Here is an 11399-nt window from a genome sequence, read left to right on the forward strand (position 1 = left end):
GCTGTAGATCCACATCTATGTGGTATGGAGGAATGAGATGAGAAATGGTGGATGGCTGAGGTGGTTTGCCAGGGTCAGGTATGGCACTGGCACAGCTTCACACCCACTTGGAGATGTTTCTAACAGGTGACTGCCAGCCAACTCTCTAACGAGTGCTGTATTACAGGGGGACCTTTTCCATGTCATCCCTGTTAACTCTGGTGTACCCAAGGCAGCGCTTTGGATGTGTTTTGTTCTACCTGCCCTTGCTACTGAGATTAGACAGGTCAGTGTGGAAGGCTCAACTGGGGAGAACTGTAAAGGTCAATGAAATGGAACCATATCTTTTGGATAACCCTGTCCTAACCCTTAACTGAATAGAGAGGCATAAGCACTGATCTCCTGATACAGGTTTGAGCTTCTAAAAATAGGTTTATTTCTAATGAAGGTAAGGACAAAAAGCCAGAGCAGCTGATAAGCTCAGGAGATGGATGTGTTTCGAGGAATTTTTTCCATTTCTGTCTATTGGGGGGAGCTGTAATGATAGCCAATAGTGCTGAGGTGCAATGAGGGCTGACATGCCCTTGGATGTAAGGCCCCCAGTGGGGACTTGCTGCAGCATTTCAGTCCTGCCTCTCAGGGAGAGCTGATGTGTTGTGTGGAGCTGAAGTGCTGCACTCTCTGGGCTTCTGGAGAGTCAGGCTCGTGGTTGTTGGTGCCACCTTGCTCTGAGTGCTCTCCTATGGCACAGCATGATCTGCCCTGTACCCTCTTTTTGTTGTTTTTTTTCCCCTCTGACTGACTGCCGCAGTAGGAAAGTAAGAAAGACCTGTAATATGCCTGTCTAGGACTATTGAAGTGCCACTTCTGTATTTGGGCCCTACTCTAGGCATGGATGTAAGTACTGAGAGAGAACCAATATCACGAGCAAGATGAGTCAGAGCAGCATGCATTTTTGCTTTAGCAGAACACTTTATTTATCATTATTTTTCCATGGGATTAGATCAAGGGGATGTGTTTGCTGTAACAGAATTGGTATCTTCATGCTCAGTTGCAGCAGAAGCAGCTGGTTTCATTCATGAGCTCTGCCTGGCAGTTCAGCAAATAATTTTTGATGTATTTCAAGTATTGGTAGAAGCTGCTCTTGTTGAATAAGTCTGGATCACTTTATCAGCACAAAATCTGCTCCCATTGGAATTACTACTCTAGTACTTGCTCACAAAACCATTTCCACTTCTGCTCCTGGTGTTAGGAGCTGCAGGTACTTGAGGACTGGGTTGCTAATAGGTCAGACAGCCTGAAAGGAAATCGGAAAGGCATTTTCAGAGAATCACAGAATCATGCAGTTATGAAATGGTAGAATGGCTTGTGTTTAAGGGAACTTGAAGACTGTCTAGTTCTCAGCTCCTTGCTGTGGGCAGGTTACCATTAGTCAAGATTCCCAGCACCCCATCCAGCCTGTACTCGAGCTCCTGAGGGACAGGACATCCACAGCTTCTCTGGGCAAACTTTTCCAATGCCTCACCACCCTCTGAGTAAAGAATTTCCTTCTGTCATCTAATCTAAATCTCCATTTTCTTAGCTTAAAAACTGTTGCCCCTTGTCCTTTCACCATCCAAGCTGCAAGCACACGCTTTTGGCTCACATCAAGCTATTCACTGTCATAACCCACAAATCCTTCACCTCAGGGCTGCTCTTAATTAATTCTTCCTTTTTGTTTGCCTTTTGTGAATGTATATTTACAATAAGCATCCCCAACTTCCCTCTTTTCATGGTCTCCTGGTGCTACAAGCACAACTATTTGTTGCTGAAATTATTTTAACAAGCTGCATGCTATTGAGGTTACTCACTGCTGCTTTGCTGTCCAAGAGCGTTCTTCAGGGTGGAAATCAGAGGATATTTGCCCTGTTTACAGAAAGTGCCAGTGAAATCATCCATATCAAGAGTCCAAACCATAGCACCGCCATAGTTGTTCTGCTTCAGCCAGTCAATCTGTGTAATGCCAGGGGAGAAATGACCATTAGTCCCAGGATGTGCTACTGCAGAAGGGGTTTTGTGCTGTCATTAGTACAGCTGTGCTTCCCAACAACTGTACCTTGATGTTGAAGCTCTTGATGTTGTCATAGCCAACCCATTCAGTGCTCTTGTAGGCATAGGGCACATCCTGGGGAGCATCCCAAGCCTGAGTGGCTCCAGAGTCCAGGAATGTGCAGATCTAGGAGGAAAGGGCAGGAAGAGGGAACTTAGTAACTGTCCCATAGAAATGGGTGGCTGGAATATTCCATGAATCTGTGGGATAAAATTCTTTTTTAGGTAGTTTGAAGTAGTTTGAAGTGTGTTTCTGTTCCTGGCTGCATAGATGTGTTGGAACACACATACCTCGTAGTAAGCCAGCAACCCAGCTTCCTTTGTGTAAGGCCCAGCTGGCCCAGGGCCGGATGTTGGTGCCCCAACAGCAGTGTTGGATGGATTCTGGAGGTTGAAGCTATGTCCGTAGGTTGGGAATCCAACCAGGAGTTTCTCAGCTGGAGCACCATTGCTCTTCCAATAGTTCATAGCATAATCCTAAAAAAAAAAAAGATCTTAGTTCATTCTGTGTCGCAGTTTGTCGGCTGTAGGATGAATTCTTAATTTCTCACTGGCTGAGCAACTATGGTAGTCTCTGAGACAGACTCTCATATTGTACTTACAACACTGAGGTAGGCATTATTGCCACTGTACAGAGGGCTGTTCTCCCCAGTTTGCCCATCCCCAGAGCTGTAGAAGTCATAAGTCATCACATGGAAGTAGTCCAGGTACCTGTGGAGAAAGGTTCCTGTGTCTGCACTCTGGCCAGTTCAGTCACCTGGACCCAACTGTTACTGCAGACCCGGCCATTTACCCCACAACAACCCTCCACCAGGAAGAGTGCTGGAAGAAATCTCTTGAAGGAAGTTCTAGGAAGCGTGCCAGAGAGTTTGCTACTCACTTTCCAAGCTCAGCAATCTGGTAGCCAGCCTGAATATTGGAAAGTCCTGCAGCAACAGCAGCAGTGATCATGAGACGGGGCTTGTTCACCTGCCTGGCTTCCTGCTCAAAGGCAGCCAGCATTTCCTGCAGGATACCAACAAACAGCTCAGTGTGAGCCCTCTGACCCCATGGAGGGTTTGTTCAAAGCCTTTTGTTGTGTCCTACCTGAACAAGGACAGTGAAGAGACCTTTGTCCTGAGCAGGGCTGCCCCTTGTTCCAGGGTATTCCCAGTCAATGTCCAGCCCATCAAACTGGTACTTGCGCAGGAATTTGATGACAGAGTTGATGAAGGTCTGGCGGTTCTCAGGGGTGGAAACCATTGTGGAGAACCTAGGGAAGAAGAGAAGGGCAGAATTTGGGCTTGGTTGGTGCCTCTTTTCCCCTTCACCTCCCTTTCCAGTGTGTTGTTATGGGAAATGGGTGGTTTGAACTTACTTGGCTGTCCCAAAATTCCATCCTCCAATTGCCAGGAGGGTCTTGAGGTTTCCATTCCTGCAAAGGGAGGAACAGAAACACGTTTCAGTCCAAATATTGTCTTAGTATTGCTGTTTATGAAGCACAGTGCTCTTGCTTTTCTGGAAAGTGGCTGTTGCAGCTGCATTTATAGCTGTGATGTGGATTGAAGCCCAAGGAGAATGTCAGGAGCACAGTGCCTGATGTTCCTCCTCCCCAGAGAATCAATGCTGGCAGCCTGGCCAGCCTTTGCTGCCATCACTGTCTCCCATTCCCCTCAGCACCCCCACCACTCATGCAGGGTATGGATGCTCTGTAATGGGCAGGTCCTGAACAAGTGTACAAATGTTCCCTGATGCTCATAGTACGTACTGATTTTTCAGCCCATTGAAGGATTTGTAGAGGGTCTCATCATTCCACTCAATGGTTGTGATCTCATTGTTGGACATCCCAGCGAAGGCATAGATCAGATGGTCACAGAGGCATGGGTCGATGTTGTCAACTGTAAAGCGCCCTGAGCCAGGCCTGTACTGAGCCCAGTTGGTGAAATAGCATGACAGCACATAGGCAGAGCCTGCAGAGAATTAGAGATGTTGTAGTTCTGATGTGCTGCATGCCTGCCTTGAATGTGTGTGCCCATGCTCAAAGTGTTTATTGAGTTGTTTTGTGGTGGGAAGCACATACCTACTTGGGCGTTCAGCAGGAGGGCCAGACCTGTTTAGAAGTGAAGAAAACATAAGGGATTAGTATTTGTATTTGCAAACTCAAAGCTCTACTGCAGGGACTGACCCCAGTGTAAGCATGAGAGAGCAATGGTGGGCATAAGGGCAGAGTTTTGAAGCAGGACTTACCGGTAAGCAAAATGAGCTTGGCCATCTTTGACCCAAACTAGCTTGGTGCAGACCGTTTCTCTCTTTTATATGCTCCTCTCACTTCTTGCAAGTCTTGTGTCAACAAAGATGCTGAAACATTATTGGACATTACATAAGATTAGATTGCCTTTCTTAGAAATTTTCTTTACCACGACAGACTTTGTGTCGATATCAGTGATTACGCAGTGGATGTCTGTTCAACCTCGTACTGACATTGTGTCTGCCCAGAGGTGGCAGGTGCTACCAAACCAAGGTGCTTTACAAGGGTTTGGTCTCCTTGGCTGGGGGTCAGTGAGACAAAACTGGGTTGGGCTTGGAGGATTCAGGAGCACCTTCAATGGTGAGTGTGCGGCTGGCCTGAAAAGTGAATGTTTGATGGTGCCTTGCTGGGATAATTTCCTTTCAGGAGAAACATTATTTCTTGGAGGCCACACACTTAAAATGCCCAGGGACAGTGCGTTATTCAGGACATATTCATATGACTTTACCTTTGTCGTAGAGGACTTTAGATCACCATGTGAGAAAACAGTCACTGCTAAGTTCTGTATCCAGCCTTTTTTCTCTTCAACTGCCATTAAGTTCCTGTCTCTGGAGTCAGCATGTAGCTTTAAGTACAGAGATCGTCCTCTCCTGGTTTACAGGAATCTTGGCAAGATAGTGCCTTGGTACCATCAGCAATTAATCTGTCCAACAGTAGGTGTCAATGTTGCTTGCTCTTCCCAGGTATATAGGAACTTTTTTGCTGTGGAGCAAGCCCTGGTTTTCACAGTGCCATGACATAAAACAAAGCAGTCACACTGGATCATTCATTTCAGTGATAAATGTTACAGCATTCATTACAGCAGTTCAGCAGGTTCTCCAAAGAACTGCCTGTTTTTGCTCACAGCTTTATATACTTGATAAGCATTCTATCATGAAGATCAGAGCAATTTTATCTACTTCTTCCTAGAAAACTACATCTAAACAAAGTCATCCCCTTCCCAGACACAGTAAGTAGCTTCAGATTCCTACCCAGGGGTTGGTCCACTTGGAATTCAGCTCTGGAGCCTATAAAGAGGAATGTGCTTCCTGATGCCAGTGCATGTCAATGACCTACACCTTGGCCCTGCCTCTGCTGTGCCGTGTCAAATATCAAAGTTTTGGGAGTGGCAGAACAAAAATCAACAACCAGTGTGTGCACAAGTGCTTAAAATAAGAAGTAACGCCTTGTTTTCACTTTGCTGAAAGTGAGGGAGATTTTGCTCTATGATTAGGGCAGCTTAACTCGGCGCTGTTTTTATTTCTTAGAAGGTCTTAGCTTTTACCTTGCTATCTTGGCAAAAGTCTCCTTGCTTAATGTGGTCTATAATCTAAGATAGGGATATCAGTGCATCACTGATTACTCCAATGAGTTGTGTTGCATCCAGTGCCCAGTCCAAGAGGCGTTTGGAGATACCTGATCTCCTTTCTTGCTTTGGTTTCTGCTTTAGATAGAGTCTAATCACTTTGGACTCTAATGGGATTAAGATGGAGTAGGGCTATGGGCAGATGCCAACCATTCCCTGGCACTGCAGGGGAAATTCCTCCCTTCTGCATGTACGTTCCCAGAAATATAACCCTGACTCAGTCTGATTACAAAATGCTGCAGCCATTTCCCCAGCTACTTCTACACAGTCATAGTTTATCCACCTTTTGTGCCTGTGTATGTTTTATTAGGACCTTGAGTAGTCCATTTATATTGCAATCGGGCATTATATATTTTCTCCTTATATTACAGCTTTTATCTTTCCTTTCTGTCTGTTGACACCAAACAGTTATAATTAGGCACTGTAAACACACCCTTAGCTTCTCTGATGTTAGGAAACACTCAAGCTTCATTTTTGCCAATCCTGTTCCTTAAATAAATGTTGACTCTGCACTGTGAGCATCTGCCTGATGTTCCCAGGTGGTCAGGACTGAGTTCACCAGCTCCCTGTGGTGGTGGTTAACCCCAGTGAATAACAGGGTGTTGTCTACATGCAGAGCTGGATCCTGCTGCCTATCTCTGTCTCTAAACATGAGTCCCAAGATCAGTTTTGTGTTCTGTCAGCCAGTAGGAGCAGGCTGTGAGCAGTGGGTGTAAGTGCATGTGATACAGACTCACAAGCTGCTAGTTTGCATATAAATATCTGTGCTCAGATGTAGGTGTGTGCAGGTGAGCAAAACACACTGAAAAAGGGTATGTGCACGAATGAATATGCACACGGATGTTATTTTAGCTATGGACATATCACATGAAGAATGCTTTGTTTTAGCTATTCTGGTTTTTTCCCAGGAAGTTCCTTTTGCACTTGTTTTGCTCCGAACCCTTCACAGAAGGCTTTGCCCCCACAGCAGCATCCCATCTAATCACTTATTAAGCTCTTTTTCTGGTAGACGACATCTGCCCATTTCCAATTAATCCTTGCTCGAAAGCTCAATAACCGGAGCCATCTGTATAGGTAAGAGAGATAAGCTTGCCATTAAACATTTACAGGATATAACAACAGAGCATTGAAGCAACAGTTGCTGAGACAACCCGAGCTGATAGCGCTGTGGGTGTGCGGGGGGAGCTGACCCCCATCCTCCAACTGCCACGATGCAACTGAAGGAGAAAAACGTCTCAATGTCCCAGCGCAGGGTATGTGGGCCATCAGGCACCAGCAAAAGGGTGTTTGCTCCTCTCAGATTCATGAGTGTTTTTGCGATATTAGCATGATAAAGGCTTTTAAAATAATTCAATAGCACTTCGGGCCCTAGAAATTCTAGCAACCAAATAGCCTTTAAATAAAACATTCCCTACTTAAGCAGCAGCTCTAACTGCCCTTTAACCTAAAGGCTTAAAACGGTTTGGAAGTCAGTCTGACCCCTTTATTCAGCTTTCTTGAAGGGGGTGAAATGTCTCCTTAATTCTAGACAGAGACATTATCTGTGTCCCTGCACTTCATCAGATACTGTCCTTGTTTTGAAAGAACAGTTTTGTTTCAAAATACTGCCAGGATGGGGTTTATCTCACTGAGTGACTTTGTCCTTTTTCCCATTCAAGGTTTCAGTCTCTGGGGCAGCAAAGAGAACAGCTTTAGCCAATATATGTTTCCTGAACCCCAACTAATGCCAACAGAGGGTGAGGTTTTGCCTGTAAACATTCATGAAAACATTCACGAATCTCTGATTCTATGAAAACTGAGGGGCTGACCAGCATCCCACTTTTTGTTTTATTTTTGTTGTAATGAAGGCAAAGCATTCACAGCCTTTTCAGAAACCTCAAAATATAGGGGCTGGATTGGCAGATATTTGCTTTTAGGAATGAAGAGTACGGGAGGCCACAAAAAGGGCAGCAGTCTCTCCTCTGCTCCCTCACAGCCAAGGAAAAACACCAGCAACAAAGGCAGAAAGCCTATGAGCTGTGAAATCCAACCGTATCCTGGGTGCATCCAACACAGTGCGGCCAGGAGAACAGAGGTGCTGTGCCGCACTGCGCCACGGGGCAGCGCCATAAACCCTCGTGGGCGCAGGACATTGCCATGTATATGCGTTCCTATTCAAGGACTCATTAATATATGCTAATATTCCTCTAGGCATGCGTGATCTCATTTAGAGTGGTCGCATGCGTACTATTTTATCCCCACTTTTCCACTGTCAACTTCGTCACTGAGACTTTTGGCTGACCTTTAGCTGTTTTTCCCTGATCTGGCATATTTCCATTGCTTGTTAGGCAACTTCCAAAACAATCCATGTGAAATCTGAGGGAAATGTCCTTGCACCTCATGAAATGCAGAGATAAGTATTCTATTATGACTCCAGTGCTTCTTGTGAAGTGGAATGAAGAGAAAACAAGGCTGTTCACACACCGAGCAGAGTTGAAATGGAAAGTTTTAGAACTAGAAGTCGTGGATTCCTTTTGGTAAACTGATATCGGTCCTTAAACTAAAGTACTGATCCTCGTTGTGAGACAAACCAGCCTGAATGAGCCTCAAGTTAGTTCAGAGCTGCCTCAGGAGGGTAAAACTTTGAGCTCCCCCATCTCTTGGGGTGTGAGGCGGTGATGAGATGGGGACTGAGCCCATGGGCACCCATGACAGATCGCCGCTTTCTGTTGGCTAATGGCTTCAGGAGGATCCTGGCCCCAGCTCACACCAGTCTGGTGTATTATTCGGTAAATGGTTCTGAATATTGCAGACATGAGAGAAAACCCAGGTAAACAGGAGACTGGTGAACTTGAAAGCAGTAAAAGTGAAATTCATCAAAGGAGCTGCCAATTATTTACCTCACTCAGGGACATGCTGCAGGGAAGGAAGCATTAGGTTTCTAGCGTGTGAATGTGCTTCTGCTCTGTGCTCGCATGCGGGCTGGCCTGTTCAGCAGGGCGTGGGAAAGCTGGAGCAGAGCTCTGTCCTGGGCTTCATGTTGTGCTCCTGCCTTTTCCTGGGCACTCCTGGGGCAGCTGTGCTGCACAGGGAGGCTTGAAAAGCTGCCAGATGTTATTATTTATTTTTTATTGTTTTGTTTTTTGCGGGGGTGGAGGAGGATGTGGTGGAATCGTGTCTCAAAATACTCCCATCGGACAGCACTCATTTCTCCTCATTGATCAGACACAGGGACAGTTGTGTGATGGTGTTTCCCTTTGATTTGTGACCCTTTGTTTTTCCCCCAGGGAAGTGAACACACCCATATCCCATGCAGGATGCAGCAGCCCTGCTGTGCAGGCCCAATGTGATACATCTGTGCCACTTCTCCTTTCCTTCCCAACTCACAGCCTGGATGCAGCACCCTTTCAGGCACCCTGAACATGTTTCTCACAGGCAGCCCTTTCTTCCCGTGCCAAACATGTACTATCTACCAGCACCGCAACACTGCAAGCCCGCACGCTCCTGGCAGCAACACAGCACGTCTGGGAGGCTGTTACGGAGCTTTTGTTACCAAGGAAGGGCCATGCAGGCTCTCCTTCTTTGGAAGCGTGGCTCTGCTCCCACTCTGTGCTGCCCTCGGTGCGGAGGTGCTGCGTGGCTGTCTCCTACGTCACATGTTTTCGAGAAGCTCTCGCCAGCTTCCTGCTGGGGAGCTGATCCTGCTGACGTGTGCAGGCCAGGCCACGTCAGGCACGGCCGGGAAGGGAAATACAGTCCTTTTTTGGGTGCAGATTAGAGCGAAATCTATTGGCCTGAGCAGAGGGGAGGGCTGAGATTGAGGAACAGCTGGGCTCTGTCAGTAATTTAGCACTAAGAGCTTAAACAATGTCCAGGATAAACACACGCCTGGCCTGGCAGACCTCCCTCTTTTTCTCAGCTCAGCACAATATTTTCCTTTCTCTTTTAAAAATGTTATTTTAGTGCTGATAATTAATTGGAGTGGAATGCTTTTCCAGTGTTATATTTAGATCTTCCTCTCTGATGGCACTCCCTCATCCTCGCTTTTCTGATGGAGCTGCTTTATGAAATGGAAACAATTATTCCCCTTCCACAGAATTTAGCAGTTTCATGTCCCGAGGCAGCACCTGAACTGGGGCAGTTTGGGGGATTCAAAGAGGAGGTGTATTGTGGGAAGGACCAGCGTGGTAGAAGTGAACGTTCAGCCTCAGTCTGGGGGCTTCCAGGTGCCCAAAGAAGGGGAACAAAACAGCCTGAGAGCATGTTTGGAGTGGTGTTTTATTCATAGTGGGTTAGATGTACGCACACACATTTGGCAACTTGGGCATTAACAGCAATTCTCTAAGACAGACTTAGGTCAGATCCTCACCTGACTGCTTCTCAGCTTTGGGAAAACCCCAAGTTAGATGCACAATCCATAGCAAGGCACCTTTCTCCAGCACACCCGTCCTACCCGCCTGGCAAGGCTTTGCTGCTCTGCCTTCCCTGAAGCTCTGACATGGCTGCACGCTACAAAGTTCCTTTCATGTGGGCGCCTGTGCAATAAGACAGCTCTGCTCTGTGCCGACGTGTGGCGTAGTTAAAAAATATAATAATAAATGAGGCTACCAAGGTTACAGAGCTACGAGGAGGAGACAGTTAATCTGAGAGCAGCTTTCTGCCCTTGCATAAACAGCCTGGAATGAAGGACAATTACAGTGCTGCCATTGTGGGATCGGCTGCTCAGCTGGAAAGCCCCTTCCCACCCCCCAACCCCCAGCCCAACCCAGGGTTCTGCCTGCTTTAATGTGTGTTGCCATAAGCCAGGGTTACACCCAGGTTCCTAATCTTATCGGGGTTGTGGGAGAAACCTGCTCAGCAGGGTCACAGGGCAAGAGGCGCAGTGGGTCCAGCAGCACTTCTGTTTTTCTCATGTCGGTCAAGACTTGGTCAGGATCTCTTCTATCCCACGCGTGATGCCTTTGCATAGTTAAAGCTGCATAAAGTGTAATTAGGCAGACCCCTGTAATTAAGACGATTATGTAAGGTAAGCACCCCACAGAGTAATTGTGGTCAATTTTTAGCATACCCAGGGGCAGTTATAAGGCCCAAAGTGGCCCTTCAAATGATTTACCTGCTCACATGTCTCTAAAGCATTCACCTTAGGTGTGTCTTAGGTGACATCTTTGAAGTGGACTTTATTGTTGTGCTCCTGCTGGGAAAAGCTGGCTGGAGAAGTGCTTCTTTTTAACTTCTGTCTTTCAATAAAAAAGAGGAGTTCTGTGTCTTGTCTCTATTCTGACGCAGCCTGAAACTGACACCCAAGAAGTGAGTGACCCAGATTCAGATGTGATCTGCCAGAAGGCAGCCTTGACTTGGAGCATTCTATCTGCAGGTGCAGTGTGGGTTGCTCTGGGCAGAGGCTCATTTACTCATTGTCCTCCTCTGTTTTTCATGGGAAATTCCATCCTGGTTCTGAGAAATGTTCCCAATAAAATGGTGCTAATGTGAACACGCTTCCTTGACGTGTTTTGTTCGCAGTGAAAGGACACATTGATTCTGCTACAAATACCACAAGGCTCCCTGTTCTTTTGAGAACATTTTCTCTGATTGCTTTAGCTGACACCTGTGTTTCCAACCTCAACTTGAGGCAGTTCATGTTTTCAGATTTCTTCTTAGCAACAAACCTTTTGTTTAAATTAAAAGCTCAGCCCTTGTAAGAGGAGAAGAAAAGCTTCCAAA

General features: G+C 46.4%; 1 protein-coding gene across 1 annotated transcript; it reads right to left on the reverse strand.

Moving 5' to 3' along the window:
- Positions 1 to 931: 931 nt before the first annotated feature.
- On the reverse strand, positions 932 to 5037 carry LOC107324931 (acidic mammalian chitinase-like). Its single transcript, XM_085526971.1, has 12 exons — positions 4803 to 5037; positions 4294 to 4404; positions 4127 to 4156; positions 3815 to 4016; positions 3425 to 3481; positions 3154 to 3319; positions 2948 to 3072; positions 2670 to 2778; positions 2359 to 2544; positions 2075 to 2194; positions 1830 to 1971; positions 932 to 1276 (listed from the first exon to the last, which is right to left on the reverse strand). The coding sequence occupies exons 2-12, from the start codon at positions 4316 to 4318 to the stop codon at positions 1260 to 1262; spliced, it is 1179 nt and encodes a 392-aa protein (XP_085383097.1). The 5' UTR covers positions 4319 to 4404; positions 4803 to 5037; the 3' UTR covers positions 932 to 1259.
- Positions 5038 to 11399: the final 6362 nt, after the last annotated feature.

Source organism: Coturnix japonica, chromosome 38 (genome assembly GCF_054131305.1).
Source record: "Coturnix japonica strain WE chromosome 38, WE-NBRP24, whole genome shotgun sequence".
NCBI classification, from domain to species: Eukaryota; Metazoa; Chordata; class Aves; order Galliformes; family Phasianidae; genus Coturnix; species Coturnix japonica.